Source organism: Lepisosteus platostomus, chromosome 9, assembly GCF_059453375.1.
Source record: "Lepisosteus platostomus isolate fLepPlt1 chromosome 9, fLepPlt1.hap1, whole genome shotgun sequence".
Classification (NCBI taxonomy): Eukaryota; Metazoa; Chordata; class Actinopteri; order Semionotiformes; family Lepisosteidae; genus Lepisosteus; species Lepisosteus platostomus.
This window is the reverse complement of record NC_142619.1, coordinates 852,135-872,411: the sequence shown is the minus strand read 5'-3', so window position 1 is coordinate 872,411 and position 20,277 is coordinate 852,135. Positions and strand designations below refer to the sequence as shown.

The 20,277-nt window shown below is 58.8% G+C and overlaps 1 protein-coding gene across 9 annotated transcripts in view; it reads right to left on the bottom strand.

The window, feature by feature from the left end:
- LOC148654265 (carnitine O-palmitoyltransferase 1, liver isoform-like) overlaps positions 1-14,930 on the bottom strand; it is a 29,253-nt gene extending 14,323 nt beyond the window's left edge. For 8 of the 9 annotated variants that reach the window (XM_088646265.1, XM_088646272.1, XM_088646268.1 and 5 more), the window contains exons 1-9: positions 14,772-14,930; positions 7,640-7,781; positions 6,788-6,927; positions 5,988-6,159; positions 5,671-5,772; positions 3,639-3,776; positions 3,466-3,543; positions 2,149-2,256; positions 807-894 (exon numbers count right to left, since the gene is read on the bottom strand). In XM_088646265.1, the coding sequence (XP_088502391.1) occupies positions 807-894; positions 2,149-2,256; positions 3,466-3,543; positions 3,639-3,776; positions 5,671-5,772; positions 5,988-6,159; positions 6,788-6,927; positions 7,640-7,780 (967 nt within the window). In that variant the 5' untranslated portion in view covers position 7,781; positions 14,772-14,930. The remainder of the gene's footprint in view (positions 1-806; positions 895-2,148; positions 2,257-3,465; positions 3,544-3,638; positions 3,777-5,670; positions 5,773-5,987; positions 6,160-6,787; positions 6,928-7,639; positions 7,782-14,771) is intronic. The other variant, XM_088646273.1, reaches the window with a different exon arrangement.
- Positions 14,931-20,277: the final 5,347 nt, after the last annotated feature.

The window sequence follows — 20,277 nt, the reverse complement described above, 5'->3', positions numbered from 1 at the left end:
TCAACATTGAGCCCACAGCCTTAGGCCCACAACCCACAGTACTGAGCCCACAGCAATGACCCCACAACCCACAGCACTCAGCACTCAGCTCACAGCCCAGGGCGCTGAGCCCAGTCAGTCACTGAGCCAGTTCACACTCTTTACTCATAAAGACACCAGGAATCACTTCAGACCTTCACACTGACCCCTGTGACCTACTACTGGGGGCTTCAGTTTCCATTCCAGACCACCAGACTCAGGCCCACTATTTCCTGACTGGCAACCAACCGGTGCAGAGAAAAGCCCTCCAGGTGAGACTCTCCCCCCCCACCCCCCCCGAGACTCTCCTACTGAGCCTGACCCAGCTGTGCCGGAGACCCCAGGAGTCCGCTGTCTCTCGGACGAGCTCTTCCTCTTCCGGCACAACACAAACACCACGTCAGCCCTTCCTGCCGGGAAACATCCAAGCTCTCCTGGCCAGGTCCTGCCTCACACAGCCAGCTCCTCAGCACACGGACACCCACAGTGACCGCGGCCACGCTGCCCGAGGGGGCGTGGCGTAACGGGGGGCGTGGCGTAACCGCGGCCACGCTGCCCGAGGGGGCGTGGCGTATCCGCGGACACGCTGCCCGAGGGGGCGTGGCGTATCCGCGGACACGCTGCCCCGGGGGGCGTGGCTTAACAGGGGTGTGGCGGTTCGCCCGAGCACTGCGGGGCCCCCCAGGGCCCGACAGAACACTTCCTGCAGCCCTGCGAGCCGGGAGCTGCGGATTACTGCGGATTACTGCGGACGGTCGCTGGTGACCGGGCCAGAACTCCTGCATTACCGGTCTCCTCTCCGGGAACGCGGCTGGTGTTGAAAATCCTCTCACACTGGGCAGCACACAGGGGGATGATGGTACCAGGGACACGACTCTGAGGCGCGGGGGTGTCAGGGGTCACACACGGGAGAGAGGGAGAGAGACAATGAAGAGGGAATGAGATTCGGGCGGCAGACACCAGCTCACACTCCTGCCTGGGGCTGGGGGGGGTGATGATGGACAAACACTCAGAACCAGACACCTGCACCGTCTCCCACTGCTCCGTACCATCAATGGGAGATTATAGTATCAGTTAATAATCTATTAACCCCTCTCTCAGTGCAGTGTTAATGTACTGGAGTGTCCAGTCAGTGTGTCTGTATTAACCCCTCTCTCTCTCAGTGCAGTGTTAATGTACTGGAGTGTCCAGTCAGTGTGTCTGTATTAACCCCTCTCTCTCAGTGCAGTGTTAATGTACTGGAGTGTCCAGTCAGTGTGTCTGTATTAACCCCTCTCTCTCAGTGCAGTGTTCATGTACTGGAGTGTCCAGTCAGTGTGTGTTTATTAACCCCTCTCTCTCTCTCAGTGCAGTGTTAATGTACTGGAGTGTCCAGTCAGTGTGTCTGTATTAACCCCTCTCTCTCTCAGTGCAGTGTTCATGTACTGGAGTGTCCAGTCAGTGTGTCTGTATTAACCCCTCTCTCTCTCAGTGCGGTGTTCATGTACTGGAGTGTCCAGTCAGTGTGTGTGTATTAACCCCTCTCTCTCTCAGTGCAGTGTTCATGTACTGGAGTGTCCAGTCAGTGTGTCTGTATTAACCCCTCTCTCTCAGTGCAGTGTTAATGTACTGGAGTGTCCAGTCAGTGTGTCTGTATTAACCCCTCTCTCTCTCAGTGCAGTGTTAATGTACTGGAGTGTCCAGTCAGTGTGTCTGTATTAACCCCTCTCTCTCTCAGTGCAGTGTTCATGTACTGGAGTGTCCAGTCAGTGTGTCTGTATTAACCCCTCTCTCTCTCAGTGCAGTGTTAATGTACTGGAGTGTCCAGTCAGTGTGTGTGTATTAACCCCTCTCTCTCTCAGTGCAGTGTTCATGTACTGGAGTGTCCAGTCAGTGTGTCTGTATTAACCCCTCTCTCTCTCAGTGCAGTGTTCATGTACTGGAGTGTCCAGTCAGTGTGTCTGTATTAACCCCTCTCTCTCTCAGTGCAGTGTTAATGTACTGGAGTGTCCAGTCAGTGTGTCTGTATGAACCCCTCTCTCTCTCAGTGCAGTGTTAATGTACTGGAGTGTCCAGTCAGTGTCTGTACTAACCCCTCTCTCTCTCAGTGTAGTGTTCAGTCAGTGTGGACAGCAGGCTGGTGTGACTCACCGGCTTGATCTCCTCTCGGTTCAGTTTCCTGCGGTACAGGAAGCAGGCATGGATGGCGTTTCCTGCTCGTGCTGCCTGGACAGGCGTCGGAGTGACATACATGAAGTCCTGGAGAGAAGGACAGAGACACGCTGTCCTCAGAGAGACGCTCTGAGGGAACACAGACAGTCTTGCCATCAGGCAGACTGAAGTGGAGGCTTGAGCCTTGAACCCTTCTACTTGAATTCAGCAGACAAATCCTCTCAGTGTGCTCTGTGAGCTCTGTGCGCTCCGTGTGCTCTGTGTGCTCTCAGCGAGCTGTGTGTGCTCTGTGCGCTCTGTGTGCTCTCAGCGAGCTGTGTGCGCTCTGTGTGCTCTCAGCGAGCTCTGTGTGCTCTCAGCGAGCTCTGTGCGCTCTGTGTGCTCTGTGCACTCTCGGCGAGCTCTGTGCGCTCTGTGAGCTCTCGGCGAGCTGTGTGTGCTCTGTGCACTCTCGGCGAGCTCTGTGCGCTCTGTGAGCTCTCGGCGAGCTCTGTGTGCTCTCGGCGAGCTGTGTGCGCTCTGTGAGCTCTCGGCGAGCTCTGTGCGCTCTGTGAGCTCTCGGCGAGCTCTGTGCGCTCTGTGAGCTCTCGGCGAGCTCTGTGTGCGCTCAGCGAGCTCTGTGTGCTCTGTGCGCTGTGTGCTCTCAGCGAGCTCTGTGTGCTCTCAGAGAGCTCTGTGTGCTCTCAGCGAGCTGTGTGTGCTCTGTGCGCTGTGTGCTCTCAGCGAGCTCTGTGTGCTCTCAGCGAGCTGTGTGTGCTCTGTGCACTCTCGGCGAGCTCTGTGCGCTCTGTGAGCTCTTGGCGAGCTCTGTGTGCTCTCAGCGAGCTCTGTGTGCTCTGTGCGCTGTGTGCTCTCAGCGAGCTCTGTGTGCTCTGTGCGCTGTGTGCTCTCAGCGAGCTCTGTGTGCTCTCAGCGAGCTGTGTGTGCTCTGTGCACTCTCGGCGAGCTCTGTGCGCTCTGTGAGCTCTCGGCGAGCTCTGTGCGCTCTGTGAGCTCTCGGCGAGCTCTGTGCGCTCTGTGAGCTCTCGGCGAGCTCTGTGCGCTCTCAGCGAGCTGTGTGTGCTCTGTGCGCTGTGTGCTCTCGGCGAGCTCTGTGTGTGCTCTGTGTGCTCTCAGCGAGCTCTGTGTGCGCTCTGTGTGTGCGCTCTGTGTGCTCTCAGCGAGCTCTGTGCGCTCTGTGTGCGCTCTCTGTGTGCGCTCTCTGTGTGCGCTCTCTGTGTGCGCTCTCTGTGTGCGCTCTCTGTGTGCTCTGTGTGTGCTCTGTGTGTGCTCTGTGTGTGCTCTGTGTGCTCTCACCATGCCGTAGTAGTTGCTGTTGACCATGATGGGGCCGCGGCTGCGCAGGTAGATGTACTCCTCCCACCAGTCGCTGACCTGAGGGACAGAGACGGCCAGTGTGAGCGAGACAGGGGCACCCTGGGGCGACAGCACACAGGGACCCTGCGCCCCACAGCCAGCCCCACACTCACGTAGTTAGACGCCCAGAGAGCCTTCAGCTTGAGGTACCACTGCAACCGGGGGCCCAGACTGCGCTCGAACTCCCCAGCCAGGCAGGACATGCGCCTGTACTGCTCCTCCTCCAGCAGGGGGCGCACCGACTCCAGGTACTGAGGGGAGAGGGAGGGCGGAGTCAGTACACCAGGCGGACCTGGGCTGGGCCCAGAGAGAGAGACAGAGCCCAGACCCGGGAGGTGGGCCCAGAGAGAGAGAGACAGAGCCCAGACCCGGGCAGGTGGGCCCAGAGAGAGAGAGACGGAGCCCAGACCCGGGCAGGTGGGCCCAGAGAGAGAGAGACGGAGCCCAGACCCGGGCAGGTGGGCCCAGAGAGAGAGAGACGGAGCCCAGACCCGGGCAGGTGGGCCCAGAGAGAGAGACAGAGCCCAGACCCGGGCGCCTGCACCTGGGCCCAGAGAGAGAGACAGAGCCCAGACCCGGGCAGGTGGGCCCAGAGGGAGAGAGACAGAGCCCAGACCCGGGCAGGTGGGCCCAGAGAGAGAGAGACAGAGCCCAGACCCGGGCAGGTGGGCCCAGAGAGAGAGAGACAGAGCCCAGACCCGGGCAGGTGGGCCCAGAGAGAGAGAGACAGAGCCCAGACCCGGGCAGGTGGGCCCAGAGGGAGAGAGACAGAGCCCAGACCCGGGCAGGTGGGCCCAGAGGGAGAGAGACAGAGCCCAGACCCGGGCAGGTGGGCCCAGAGAGAGAGAGACAGAGCCCAGACCCGGGCAGGTGGGCCCAGAGAGAGTGAGACAGAGCCCAGACCCGGGCAGGTGGGCCCAGAGAGAGAGAGACAGAGCCCAGACCCGGGCAGGTGGGCCCAGAGAAAGAGAGACAGAGCCCAGACCCGGGCAGGTGGGCCCAGAGAGAGAGAGACAGAACCCAGACCCGGGCAGGTGGGCCCAGAGAGAGAGAGACAGAGCCCAGACCCGGGCAGGTGAGCCCAGAGGGAGAGACAGAGCCCAGACCCGGGCAGGTGGGCCCAGAGAGAGAGCCCAGACCCGGGCAGGTGGGCCCAGAGGGAGAGCCCAGACCCGGGCAGGTGGGCCCAGAGGGAGAGAGACAGAGCCCAGACCCGGGCAGGTGGGCCCAGAGAGAGAGAGACAGAGCCCAGACCCGGGCAGGTGGGCCCAGAGAGAGAGAGAGACGGAGCCCAGACCCGGGCAGGTGGGCCCAGAGAGAGAGACAGAGCCCAGACCCGGGCAGGTGGGCCCAGAGAGAGAGAGACAGAGCCCAGACCCGGGCAGGTGGGCCCAGAGAGAGTGAGACAGAGCCCAGACCCGGGCAGGTGGGCCCAGAGAGAGAGAGACAGAGCCCAGACCCGGGCAGGTGGGCCCAGAGAAAGAGAGACAGAGCCCAGACCCGGGCAGGTGGGCCCAGAGAGAGAGAGACAGAACCCAGACCCGGGCAGGTGGGCCCAGAGAGAGTGAGACAGAGCCCAGACCCGGGCAGGTGGGCCCAGAGAGAGAGAGACAGAGCCCAGACCCGGGCAGGTGGGCCCAGAGAAAGAGAGACAGAGCCCAGACCCGGGCAGGTGGGCCCAGAGAGAGAGAGACAGAACCCAGACCCGGGCAGGTGGGCCCAGAGAGAGAGAGACAGAGCCCAGACCCGGGCAGGTGAGCCCAGAGGGAGAGACAGAGCCCAGACCCGGGCAGGTGGGCCCAGAGAGAGAGCCCAGACCCGGGCAGGTGGGCCCAGAGGGAGAGCCCAGACCCGGGCAGGTGGGCCCAGAGGGAGAGAGACAGAGCCCAGACCCGGGCAGGTGGGCCCAGAGAGAGAGAGACAGAGCCCAGACCCGGGCAGGTGGGCCCAGAGAGAGAGAGAGACAGAACCCAGACCCGGGCAGGTGGGCCCAGAGAGAGAGAGAGACAGAACCCAGACCCGGGCAGGTGGGCCCAGAGAGAGAGAGACAGAGCCCAGACCCGGGCAGGTGGGCCCAGAGGGAGAGACGGAGCCCAGACCCGGGCAGGTGGGCCCAGAGGGAGAGACGGAGCCACCTGGACTCACCCTGCTCACTGTGTCCTTGATGCGGGGGACCGGCAGGTGAGGGAGAGACCCCTGGTAGCTGTAGAGCAGAGGCTTCCTGCCCGAGAAGATCCTGACCAGCGCCTGGGAGACAGGAAGGAGGTCAGCAACGAGCTACAGGAATGTCCACACACCGATCCTGCGTCCTCGGCTCTGGGTCCCGGCACAGGCTTTCTGGACGGTCACCCCAACCCTCCCCCTACATCGGGGCGCTCAGGTACATGAGGAAAGCTGGCAGAACCCCCCCGACCCCACACTCCTGTCCGAGCTCGCGGACTGCGGCGCGCCCGGGGACTGACCAGCCAGACGCGGGTGGTGTTGGACATCTGTCCGTGCTGCTCGAACATCCAGCGGTGGTAAGACAGCAGCTGCTTCAGGATCAGCCTCATGGTCAGGATGAGGGACAGCCACAGGGCAGTGGAGAACAGCACCGCAGACAGCACCGTCTGGGACTGGACCGACAGGGACCGACTGAGAGAGAGAGAGAGAGGGGTTAATACAGCACCGTCTGGGACTGGACCGACAGGGACCGACTGAGAGAGAGAGAGAGGGGTTAATACAGCACCGTCTGGGACTGGACCGACAGGGACCGACAGAGAGAGAGAGGGGTTAATACAGCACCGTCTGGGACTGGACCGACAGGGACTGACTGAGAGAGAGAGGGGTTAATACAGCACCGTCTGGGACTGGACCGACAGGGACTGACTGAGAGAGAGAGAGAGAGAGAGAGAGGGGTTAATACAGCACCGTCTGGGACTGGACCGACAGGGACTGACTGAGAGAGAGAGAGGGGTTAATACAGCACCGTCTGGGACTGGACCGACAGGGACTGACTGAGAGAGAGAGAGAGAGAGAGAGGGGTTAATACAGCACCGTCTGGGACTGGACCGACAGGGACCGACTGAGAGAGAGAGAGAGGGGTTAATACAGCACCGTCTGGGACTGGACCGACAGGGACTGACTGAGAGAGAGAGAGGGGTTAATACAGCACCGTCTGGGACTGGACCGACAGGGACTGACTGAGAGAGAGAGGGGTTAATACAGCACCGTCTGGGACTGGACAGACAGAGAGAGAATGTGTGGACACAGGTGTCTTTACCTGACAGGCAGGTGCTCCTGGATCTTGGCGATCAGGCCCATGGAGGGGTCACTGCGTGTGTACATGGTGGCCAGGATCGCGATCACGACGAAGAGCCAGGAGGACGGACTGGCAGGGTACACCCCTGTGATCACACTGTTCTGTAAGAGACAGGGGTTAACACAGCACGCACACAGAGACAGACAGAGGGACAGGTCCTCGCTGGGTCCACACAGTCACTCTGTCCAGCGGAGAGCAGACACAGACAGAGGGACAGATCCTCGCTGGGTCCACACAGTCACTCTGTCCAGCGGAGAGCAGACACAGACAGAGGGACAGATCCTCACTGTGTCACACAGTCACTCTGTCCAGCGGAGAGCAGACACAGACAGAGGGACAGGTCCTCACTGTGTCACACAGTCACTCTGTCCAGCGGAGTGGACACAGACAGAGGGACAGGTCCTCACTGTGTCACACAGTCACTCTGTCCAGCGGAGAGCAGACACAGACAGAGGGACAGGTCCTCACCGTGTCACACAGTCACTCTGTCCAGCGGAGTGGACACAGACAGAGGGACAGGTCCTCACTGTGTCACACAGTCACTCTGTCCAGCGGAGAGCAGACACAGACAGAGGGACAGGTCCTCACCGTGTCACACAGTCACTCTGTCCAGCGGAGTGGACACAGACAGAGGGACAGGTCCTCACTGTGTCACACAGTCACTCTGTCCAGCGGAGAGCAGACACAGACAGAGAGACAGGTCCTCACCGTGTCACACAGTCACTCTGTCCAGCGGAGCAGACACAGACAGAGGGACAGGTCCTCACTGTGTCACAGTCACTCTGTCCAGCGGGGAGAGACAGGGGGCTGTACCTTCATCCTGTTGAGCCGTTTCCTCCAGGAGCGCAGGCCAGACAGATACACCTGTCTCAGGGCCTCGTGGCTCAGGTGCAGGTCGATCCCCTCAGGGGTGATGGTGAACTGGAACGCCACAGCCTGGTGAGCCTCTGCCATTCTGAGACACAGAGAGACGGCTGTTCAGGGACACAGCTGTGTCCACAGTGACACTGTCCCAGACACTAGAAGGTTATTCAGGGACAGAGCTGTGTCCACAGTGACACTGTCCCAGACACTAGAAGGTTATTCAGGGACAGAGCTGTGTCCACAGTGACACTGTCCCAGACACTAGAAGGTTATTCAGTGTCAGAGCTGTGTCCACAGTGACACTGTCCCAGACACTAGAAGGTTATTCAGTGTCAGAGCTGTGTCCACAGTGACACTGTCCCACACACTAGAAGGTTATTCACTGACAGAGCTGTGTCCACATACTGGTAGAACATGTGTATAGAGTACGTGCAGGACATCGTGTTTGTAATGATCTTTCCGGGTATGTACTGTACTTTTGAGATAACAGGAGTCTTATCTAAGATAACGAACTTCCAGCGTTGCGTTGCTACTGCATCTGACACCTGTGGTTTTCGATTGTTCTCTAGGAGTCATTCCACTGGTCCCTCATTAACCAGTGGTTGCCGGGCCGACAGAGGATGTGTCATGTGACAAAGCAGGAACAGCCGTCAATCACGTGCGTTACCGTGGCAACCGCAGTACCCCCATGTGCCCGTTCCCAAAGCTGACAGCACTAACAGGGCAAGAGAAGGCACACAGTCTCCACGCCCCCACACACACACACACAGGTACAGGAGCTGTGAAGAGCAAACAGAGTGTCAGCAGGGCTGTGCCTGCGGGCGGAGACACACACTGGTGGAAATATGTGGGTGTGGAAAGCAGGTGAAAGGTACCTGAATCCCTGCCAGGTCAGAAAAGGAAAACAAACAGAGAGCAGTGTGTGTGTGTGTGTGTGTGTGTGTGAGTGTGTGAGTGTGAGTGTGAGTGTGAGTGTGAGTGTGAGTGTGAGTGTGAGTGTGAGTGTGAGTGTGAGTGTGTCTGGGTGCGTTAGTGTGTGTGTGCAGGGGCTTGTGTGTGTCTGAGTGCGTTAGTGTGTGCGCAGGGGCTTGTGTGTGTCTGAGTGCGTTAGTGTGTGCGCAGGGGCTTGTGTATGTCTGAGTGCGTTAGTGTGTGTGTGTGTCTGAGTGCGTTAGTGAGTGCGCAGGGGCTTGTGTGTGTCTGAGTGCGTTAGTGTGTGTGTGTCTGAGTGCGTTAGTGTGTGTGTGTGTCTGGGTGCGTTAGTGTGTGCGCAGGGGCTTGTGTATGTCTGAGTGCGTTAGTGTGTGTGTGTGTCTGAGTGCGTTAGTGAGTGCGCAGGGGCTTGTGTGTGTCTGAGTGCGTTAGTGTGTGTGTGTCTGAGTGCGTTAGTGTGTGTGTGTCTGGGTGTGTTAGTGTGTGCGCAGGGGCTTGTGTGTGTCTGAGTGCATTAGTGTGTGTGTGTGTGTCTGGGTGCGTTAGTGTGTGTGTGTGTCTGAGTGCGTTAGTATGTGCGCACGGGCTTGTGTGTGTCTGAGTGCGTTAGTGTGTGCGCAGGGGCTTCTGTGTGTCTGAGTGCGTTCGTGTGTGCGTGTGTGTGTATGTCTGAGTGCGTTAGTGTGTGTGTGTCTGAGTGCGTTAGTGTGTGCGCAGGGGCTTGTGTGTGTCTGAGTGCGTTAGTGAGTGCGCAGGGGCTTCTGTGTGTCTGAGTGCGTTCGTGTGTGCGTGTGTGTGTGTGTGTGTGTGTGTGTGTCTGAGTGCGTTCGTGTGTGCGTGTGTGATCCAGGTGATAGGTCAGAGAGGAGAGGCTCAGAGCGTGCAGACAGGTAGTGTGTACAGCACGCACACACACGCACAGACACACGCACAGACACCCCACCCGGCAGCAGGCTGGGCTCAGGCAGGCTGGGGGGCAGGGCCGGGTCTGGACAGGTCAGCGCCCTCGGGCTGCTCTGGGTCTGTCCGTCCTCCAGCGGAGAGCCCACAGTTGGAGGAATGCAGGCAGACCGGCTCCCCAGACCGCATTCCAGGGAAACCGGCTGCCAGCAGGCTGGACTGGCATCCCACCCAGGACACGCGACAGGCAAGGGCAGGAATGTGGAGGAGGAGGAGCAGAGAGGAAGGAGGGACCTACAGCTTCTGAGTGCCAAGACCTTTACAGGAGACTTCAACTCTGAAAACTGTCCCAAGATCAAGTCACATACAACCTGCTACCAATCAACGTGTCACCCCCATCTGGACTCCACACACACTGTCAGTGTCTGATCTCTAGAGCACTGGGACTGGGCCGTGTCAGTAAACTCCACACACTGTCAGTGTCTGATCTCTAGAGCTCTGGGACTGGGCTGTGTCAGTAAACTCCACACACACTGTCAGTGTCTGATCTCTAGAGCTCTGGGACTGGGCCGTGTCAGTAAACTCCACACACACTGTCAATGTCTGATCTCTAGAGCACTGGGACTGGGCTGTGTCAGTAAACTCCACACACACTGTCAGTGTCTGATCTCTAGAGCTCTGGGACTGGGCTGTGTCAGTAAACTCCACACACACTGTCAGTGTCTGATCTCTAGAGCACCGGGACTGGGCCGTGTCAGTAAACTCCACACACACTGTCAGTGTCTGATCTCTAGAGCACCGGGACTGGGCCGTGTCAGTAAACTCCAAACACACTGTCAGTGTCTGATCTCTAGAGCTCTGGGACTGGGCCGTGTCAGTAAACTACACACACACTGTCAGTGTCTGATCTCTAGAGCTCTGGGACTGGGCCGTGTCAGTAAACTACACACACACTGTCAGTGTCTGATCTCTAGAGCTCCGGGACTGGGCCGTGTCAGTAAACTCAACACACACTGTCAGTGTCTGATCTCTAGAGCTCTGGGACTGGGCCGTGTCAGTAAACTCCACACACACTGTCAGTGTCTGATCTCTAGAGCTCTGGGACTGGGCCGTGTCAGTGAACTCCACACACACTGTCAGTGTCTGATCTCTAGAGCTCTGGGACTGGGCCGTGTCAGTAAACTCCACACACACTGTCAGTGTCTGATCTCTAGAGCTCTGGGACTGGGCCGTGTCAGTAAACTCCACACACACTGTCAGTGTCTGATCTCTAGAGCTCTGGGACTGGGCCGTGTCAGTAAACTCCACACACACTGTCAGTGTCTGATCTCTAGAGCACTGGGTCTGGGCCGTGTCAGTAAACTCCCCACACACTGTCAGTGTCTGATCTCTAGAGCTCTGGGACTGGGCCGTGTCAGTAAACTCCACACACACTGTCAGTGTCTGATCTCTAGAGCACCGGGACTGGGCCGTGTCAGTAAACTCCACACACACTGTCAGTGTCTGATCTCTAGAGCACTGGGACTGGGCCGTGTCAGTAAACTCCACACACACTGTCAGTGTCTGATCTCTAGAGCACCGGGACTGGGCCGTGTCAGTAAACTCCACACACACTGTCAGTGTCTGATCTCTAGAGCTCTTGGACTGGGCCGTGTCAGTAAACTCCACACACACTGTCAGTGTCTGATCTCTAGAGCACTGGGACTGGGCCGTGTCAGTAAACTCCACACACACTGTCAGTGTCTGATCTCTAGAGCACTGGGACTGGGCCGTGTCAGTAAACTCCACACACACTGTCAGTGTCTGATCTCTAGAGCACCGGGACTGGGCCGTGTCAGTAAACTCCACACACACTGTCAGTGTCTGATCTCTAGAGCACCGGGACTGGGCCGTGTCAGTAAACTCCACACACACTGTCAGTGTCTGATCTCTAGAGCTCTGGGACTGGGCCGTGTCAGTAAACTACACACACACTGTCAGTGTCTGATCTCTAGAGCTCCGGGACTGGGCCGTGTCAGTAAACTCAACACACACTGTCAGTGTCTGATCTCTAGAGCTCTGGGACTGGGCCGTGTCAGTAAACTCCACACACACTGTCAGTGTCTGATCTCTAGAGCTCTGGGACTGGGCCGTGTCAGTGAACTCCACACACACTGTCAGTGTCTGATCTCTAGAGCTCTGGGACTGGGCCGTGTCAGTAAACTCCACACACACTGTCAGTGTCTGATCTCTAGAGCTCTGGGACTGGGCCGTGTCAGTAAACTCCACACACACTGTCAGTGTCTGATCTCTAGAGCTCTGGGACTGGGCCGTGTCAGTAAACTCCACACACACTGTCAGTGTCTGATCTCTAGAGCACTGGGTCTGGGCCGTGTCAGTAAACTCCCCACACACTGTCAGTGTCTGATCTCTAGAGCTCTGGGACTGGGCCGTGTCAGTAAACTCCACACACACTGTCAGTGTCTGATCTCTAGAGCACCGGGACTGGGCCGTGTCAGTAAACTCCACACACACTGTCAGTGTCTGATCTCTAGAGCACTGGGACTGGGCCGTGTCAGTAAACTCCACACACACTGTCAGTGTCTGATCTCTAGAGCACCGGGACTGGGCTGTGTCAGTAAACTCCACACACACTGTCAGTGTCTGATCTCTAGAGCTCTGGGACTGGGCCGTGTCAGTAAACTCCACACACACTGTCAGTGTCTGATCTCTAGAGCTCTGGGACTGGGCTGTGTCAGTAAACTCCACACACACTGTCAGTGTCTGATCTCTAGAGCTCTGGGACTGGGCCGTGTCAGTAAACTCCACACACACTGTCAGTGTCTGATCTCTAGAGCACCGGGACTGGGCCGTGTCAGTAAACTACACACACACTGTCAGTGTCTGATCTCTAGAGCTCTGGGACTGGGCCGTGTCAGTAAACTCCACACACACTGTCAGTGTCTGATCTCTAGAGCACCGGGACTGGGCCGTGTCAGTAAACTCCACACACACTGTCAGTGTCTGATCTCTAGAGCACCGGGACTGGGCCGTGTCAGTAAACTCCACACACACTGTCAGTGTCTGATCTCTAGAGCTCTGGGACTGGGCTGTGTCAGTAAACTCCACACACACTGTCAGTGTCTGATCTCTAGAGCACTGGGACTGGGCCGTGTCAGTAAACTCCACACACACTGTCAGTGTCTGATCTCTAGAGCACTGGGACTGGGCCGTGTCAGTAAACTCCACACACACTGTCAGTGTCTGATCTCTAGAGCTCTGGGACTGGGCCGTGTCAGTAAACTCCACACACACTGTCAGTGTCTGATCTCTAGAGCTCTGGGACTGGGCCGTGTCAGTAAACTCCACACACACTGTCAGTGTCTGATCTCTAGAGCTCTGGGACTGGGCCGTGTCAGTAAACTCCACACACACTGTCAGTGTCTGATCTCTAGAGCTCTGGGACTGGGCCGTGTCAGTAAACTCCACACACACTGTCAGTGTCTGATCTCTAGAGCACTGGGACTGGGCCGTGTCAGTAAACTCCACACACACTGTCAGTGTCTGATCTCTAGAGCACTGGGACTGGGCCGTGTCAGTAAACTCCACACACACTGTCAGTGTCTGATCTCTAGAGCTCTGGGACTGGGCTGTGTCAGTAAACTCCACACACACTGTCAGTGTCTGATCTCTAGAGCTCTGGGACTGGGCCGTGTCAGTAAACTCCACACACACTGTCAGTGTCTGATCTCTAGAGCACCGGGACTGGGCCGTGTCAGTAAACTCCACACACACTGTCAGTGTCTGATCTCTAGAGCACCGGGACTGGGCCGTGTCAGTAAACTCCACACACACTGTCAGTGTCTGATCTCTAGAGCACTGGGACTGGGCCGTGTCAGTAAACTCCACACACACTGTCAGTGTCTGATCTCTAGAGCACCGGGACTGGGCTGTGTCAGTAAACTCCACACACACTGTCAGTGTCTGATCTCTAGAGCTCTGGGACTGGGCCGTGTCAGTAAACTCCACACACACTGTCAGTGTCTGATCTCTAGAGCACCGGGACTGGGCTGTGTCAGTAAACTCCACACACACTGTCAGTGTCTGATCTCTAGAGCTCTGGGACTGGGCTGTGTCAGTAAACTCCACACACACTGTCAGTGTCTGATCTCTAGAGCTCTGGGACTGGGCCGTGTCAGTAAACTCCACACACACTGTCAGTGTCTGATCTCTAGAGCTCTGGGACTGGGCCGTGTCAGTAAACTCCACACACACTGTCAGTGTCTGATCTCTAGAGCTCTGGGACTGGGCCGTGTCAGTAAACTCCACACACACTGTCAGTGTCTGATCTCTAGAGCACCGGGACTGGGCCGTGTCAGTAAACTCCACACACACTGTCAGTGTCTGATCTCTAGAGCTCTGGGACTGGGCCGTGTCAGTAAACTCCACACACACTGTCAGTGTCTGATCTCTAGAGCACTGGGACTGGGCCGTGTCAGTAAACTCCACACACACTGTCAGTGTCTGATCTCTAGAGGACAGCTTCCTTGGCCGCGCCGCTGGTGTGTGTGTGTGTGTGCTGTCACCTACACCCCCTACAGTCAGATGAGATTATGTAACCAGAAATACATATTTATATATATATCTCTCTCTACATAGCCGCACGACTGGAAATATCACCCGCACCGGCCCGTCTCCATGGCAACCCCCGTTCCGCGCGCGCAGCCGTGCCGGTCCACATCCTCCGGGCTCGTGAGCTCGGTGCCGACGACCTCGAGGACCAGAAATACTGCCCCCCCAACCACCCCACCCCACCCCCCCCGGGGCTGTAAGCGCGCTCGATCGCAATTAAGGACGTCCGGAATATGTCGAGAGTAAAGTAGAAAACACACACACTTCCTCCTTCCCTGCTGGTGACTCTGCACGCCGCGGCCGGCCGGCTGTCGCCTCGCCTCGCCCACCAAACCCCCCCCCCGCCCTCCTCGGAGACGAAGAACAGCCCCGGCCAGGACTCGGGGCGGGGGCGCTCACGAACTGCACCGCAGCCGCGTCTCATCCACCGGCGCCGGGCGCGGCTCAGACGCCCGCCTGGCGAGGCTGTATCTTTATGGCACACCATTAAACACTCGCTATCTCCCGCCGGCGGCCGGCCGGCCGCTGCCCCTCCGGGGGTGCGCGCAGCGACGGGCTACCCCCTCGCCCAGACACCGCCGAACCCAGACGAACCCCCGAGTCGTACAGCTCTTCACTATCCCTCTGTACTCTGTACCTGCTTGTCGCTTTGCAGTCCGGGGTTCGGGAGCCAGCGGCGAGCGGTGGGTCTCCGTGCTGGTGTGCAGATGCCTCTCTCTCTCAATCTGCCCCCTCCCGGTACAAGGGCATGTGTACATAATGACAGGACACACCCCGCCGCCGCCGCCGCGCTGACGTCACTCTCGGGGCGCCGCCGCCCGCCCGGCCCTGTCATGTGACGAGGGTGGAGCGGCCGCCACTTCCGCCCCCCCTGTCATGTGACGGGGGAGCCTGAAGCGCCTGTGCTGTCCGAGAAGCGGCGTTCCGGGTCTGGCTCAGAGCTGGTGTGTGTCCCGCTGGCGCGATGCGCGTCTTTGTGTGCGGCCTGCGGCGGGCGCTGTTAGCTACTGTCACGCGTGGGCTTTCCACGGCCGCAGGCGAGGTGGGGTCACTCATCAATAACACGCTGGAGCGGGGAGCGGGGTCCGAGCGCTGCGGGAGGGGTCAAGCAGAGGCTAGGACATGATCAGCCACGATTATCCTTTAACTGGGATCACACCTCCCCTTCTTCCGCTGAGAGAGCCCTCTCCAGAGCGCTCTGTCCCAGCTGCCCTCTCCAGTGTCCACCCTGGAGCCACACCTGTCCCCATCTGCAGGGGTCGGCAGCGCCGTGGTCCCGGGTTCAGTCTCGTACCTGGGGTGCTGTCTGTGTGGACTCCCCGCGTTCGTGAGGGGCTCCCACGAGGCGCTCCTGTTTCCTCCTGCAGTCCAGAGACACACTGGTAGGATTTCTGGAAAAACAACTGGGGAAAAATAGTCCCGTGTGTGTGTGTGTCCCGTGATGGACTGGTGTCCTGTCCAGGCTGTACCCTGCCCTGTGTGTCCCGTGATGGACTGGTGTCCTGTCCAGGCTGTACCCTGCCCTGTGTGTCCCGTGATGGACTGGTGTCCTGTCCAGGCTGTACCCTGCCCTGTGTGTCCCGTGATGGACTGGTGTCCTGTCCAGGCTGTACCCTGCCCTGTGCCCAGCTGCCAGCTGCTTATTTCTGCAGGCGACTGCACTTCCTGTCCCACGCCTGTCCCACACCTGTCCCACGCCTGCCCGCTCACTCCTGAAGCAGCAGGCCGTCCGGAACCGCGGCCAGTTCCTGACCCCAGCCGGAGACACGGCGCTGTTTGTAGGTCTCGTCAGGGGTTGGTCTTCTAACTGGGGGCTCGGGTGGAACGAGGATGGGGACGGGGAACCCCGGCTTTGATGAATGGGTGGATCTGGGGGGTCGCTGAGGCTGGGGCAGCCCTGGAGAATGAGGGGTGACCCCAGTGTGATCACAGGCCCTCCCCCCGGCCACATGGGGGCGCTGTGGCACGCCGAGCCACGGGCCCCCAGCGCCGCCACGCACAACACACACACACACTGGGAGCCGTTTCTGAAAGAAGTTTATTCTGTGAAGTTTCCTCAGTATGGTCATTGTCACAATTTTTATTTCTTCTGTTACACAAGCAAGCACAGTGAAGTTCTGGAGAGAGTAAATGCTTTTTTAACCAAAAAAAAACAAAACCCCGCATCCTACAGCCAGAAGTGATCAGACTCCATCAGCTTCTTCATTTCCGTTCACCAGGTGATTATATGTATATATTTATATATGTATATATATGGATCTATATATATGTAGCCGCAGTGTGTCCACGTTGCGGATCAGAGGTCCGGACTGCTCTCTGCAGAGCTGAAGAGAGCAGGCGAGCAGCACTGGGCCAGTCCGTCCACCCCCCTGTCCGTCTGTCCAGATCGGCCGAACGCTGATCCCAGGAGCTCCGGCGCAGAGGGGCCTCGCTCAACGTCTTTTTGCACAAAGGCGTTCGCACACCTGTCCACAGCCGGGGGGGCGCCTGGTGCCGTTCAGCTCGCCCGGTCGGGCCCTGGTCCGGTCCGCAGGGCCGGTCGGAGAGTCCGGCCTGGCAGCACAACCCGGGGGCACCAGCGGGGGGCGCTGTCCAAGCAGGGGCCGGGGGGGGACGCGGGGCAGGCGGCGCGCGAGACGTCTGGAGCGGAGGAGGTCCCTCAGGAACGCAGGTAAGAACTGCTCTCCGCGCCCCTGAGCGTGCTCCGACACCGCCGCACAGAACCCACACTGACGTCAGCAGGGGTCTCGGACCCCAAAGTCCCGGGGGGGTTCTGGCTGCTGTTCCACCCAGGCCCGGTGTCACAGAGTCGGTCCGATTCGTTCGCTACACGACTACAACGATCCTCACCGGGCTGTGAGCTCCTTTGTAAGTATTCATGACTGTATAACAGGAAAGACCAGAAAACGAACTGGTCCGTGAAGTGACCGACTGCTCGGGCTGGAAGGCAGACCAGAGGGGCGCTCCTGGACCGGGGCTGGGGACCCCAGCTGTAAAACGGGGCGCTGCCTGTCCTGCAGCGAACGAGAGAGCCTGCCGGTGAGCCCGCTGGGCTGCTGGGACAGACGCCAAGCCCCTCGGCCGCTCCCTGTGCCTCGGGCTGTGCCGAACCCCCCCCCCCCCAGCTTGTCCAGTTTTATTTTCATTTCGCGAGGAGTGAGGAGGAACGCCGGCTCACACCTGGTCTTCCCTCCACACAGTCACGCACGCGCGCACACACACACACACTTACAAAAAGTTTCAGGATTTTGCATCAGTGTTTGAGACACATTCAGTTCCCCCGTCCCACACAAAGACGCAATCCCACTCCCACCCCCCTCCCTGTTTGGTACAGCACAGAGGGGGCCGAGTCCTGGTTTCCAGCGAGCGAGAGAGAGAGCCGAGGGCGCTCCAGACATCCGCTCCGGTGCTCTCTGCGGAGGAGAGGGGACATACTGTCCTTCCCACTGCTCTGACCCTCTCACGCCACTGTCCGCACAAACTGCAGCCGGAGACGAGAGATCTCCAGGCCCGTGTGCTGGAAAACCCGGAGCGGATCTGAGTGCTCCGCAGCCGGATTCAGGATGCCAGGCCTGACGGAAAGGAGCTGGGAACGAGGCTGGCGGTGGGGCCTGCTGCCCTCTCTTGGCATGGAAACAAGAACAGTGAACATTCAGTTGCATAAAAGTCCAACAGAAGAGACTCTTTCCAACATAGTGCAGCAGAGAATATACATGAATAAATACCAAGAAGTGGAAAATAAATTAAATAAATAAAAATAAATAAATGTGCATTGTGTGCAGTTATGGCAGACAGTAAGACACACATATTCTACAGTCAGTCCTCAAGTCTGCAGCGCGCCTGTCTGTGGGCCTGTCTGGGCAGAGGAGACAGAGAGGAAATGACCCTGTGCGTCTGTATTGCGTCTGTGAGTCTGTAACGTTAATACATTGTTGAAAAACGTTGCTTAAGTTTATTTTGTTACTGTAACCCTACAATGTGACCCAGACCTCTGGTCCCTGGAGTAAAGGGTTAGAATATGACCCAGACTGGACCGGCGATCTCTGGACTGTAGGGGTACAGTGTGACCCAGACTGGACCAGTGATCTCTGGACTGGAGGGGTACAGTGTGACCAGACTGGACCGGCGATCTCTGGACTGGAGGGGTACAGTGTGACCCAGACTGGACCAGTGATCTCTGGACTGTAGGGGTACAGTGTGACCCGGACTGGACCGGTGATCTCTGGACTGTAGGGGTACAGTGTGACCCAGACTGGACCGGCGATCTTTGGACTGTAGGGGTACAGTGTGACCCAGACTGGACCGGCGATCTCTGGACTGGAGGGGTACAGTGTGACCCAGACTGGACCAGTGATCTCTGGACTGTAGGGGTACAGTGTGACCCAGACTGGACCGGCGATCTCTGGACTGTAGGGGTACAGTGTGACCCAGACTGGACCGGCGATCTCTGGCCTGTGGGGGTACAGTGTGACCCAGACTTGACCGGCGATCTCTGGACTGTATTCTATAATTCCACTGGTTTGCTGGTCCGCTGGTCCATGAATTGTTGAAAAGCTTATTTATACTGAATGGCATGAGACAAAGTGTTATGAAGGAGAAGACATGCACCTATTGAGCATATTGTGTTTCTGTGGCTCATTTGTATTACAGACACCCAGACTCACACAATCCCAGACTCACATGCACACACAGAGACACACACAGACAGACTCAAACAGACATACTCAAACTCACACTCTCTCACACACACACAGCCTCTCACAGATTCTCACACTCACACACACCCAGACAGTCACACGCAGACTCTCACACACACTGACACTCACAGACAGACTCACACACTCACAGACAGACAGACATACACACAGTGAAACTCTCACACACACACACACTGACACTCACAGACAGACACACACCCACAGAAACTCACACACACACACACTGAAACTCACACACACACACATGCAGACTCTCTCACACACACACTGACAGAGGGTTCTGTTTGTGTGGACAGATAAAGACCCAGGTGGTGGACAGAGTCACCAGATCTTCACAGCTGGCCTCCTGCTCTGTCCGTCCCACCAGTCCAGCACCAGGGGGCATGTCCACCCTTCCATGCCCAGTCTTCTCATCCCGGCAGCGCAGCGCAGCCCGGTCAGTACTGACCGCAGTGTCCAGCGGCTCGTCCACACTGCGCCGCCTCTGTCCTGCACTGACCGCAGTGTCCGGCGGCTCGTCCACACTGCGCCGCCTCTGTCCTGCACTGACCGCAGTGTCCGGCGGCTCGTCCACACTGCGCCGCCTCTGTCCTGCGCTGACCGCAGTGTCCGGCGGCTCGTCCATACTGCGCCGCCTCTGTCCTGCACTGACCACAGTGTCCGGCGGCTCGTCCACACTGCGCCGCCTCTGTCCTGCACTGACCGCAGTGTCCGGCGGCTCGTCCACACTGCGCCGCCTCTGTCCTGCACTGACCGCAGTGTCCGGCGGCTCGTCCACACTGCGCCGCCTCTGTCCTGCAATGACCGCAGTGTCCGGCGGCTCGTCCACACTGCGCCGCCTCTGTCCTGCGCTGACCGCAGTGTCCGGCGGCTCGTCCACACTGCGCCGCCTCTGTCCTGCGCTGACCGCAGTGTCCGGCGGCTCGTCCACACTGCGCCGCCTCTGTCCTGCGCTGACCGCAGTGTCCGGCGGCTCGTCCATACTGCGCCGCCTCTGTCCTGCACTGACCGCAGTGTCCGGCGGCTCGTCCACACTGCGCCGCCTCTGTCCTGCACTGACCGCAGTGTCCGGCGGCTCGTCCACACTGCGCCGCCTCTGTCCTGCACTGACCGCAGTGTCCGGCGGCTCGTCCACACTGCGCCGCCTCTGTCCTGCACTGACCGCAGTGTCCGGCGGCTCGTCCACACTGCGCCGCCTCTGTCCTGCACTGACCGCAGTGTCCAGCGGCTCGTCGATACTGCGCTGCGTCGGTCCTGCACTGACCGCAGTGTCCGGCGGCTCCCCTTTCTGATCCTGACCACGGCGCCCCTGAAGACCGCGGAGCGGGGGCAGAAGCCCGGGTCAGGGAAGGGGGCGCAGCCAGGGGGCCCCCGAGCCCAGGGGAGCTGGATGACGTCCTGCTGGCGGGGCCGCGGGGCAGGACG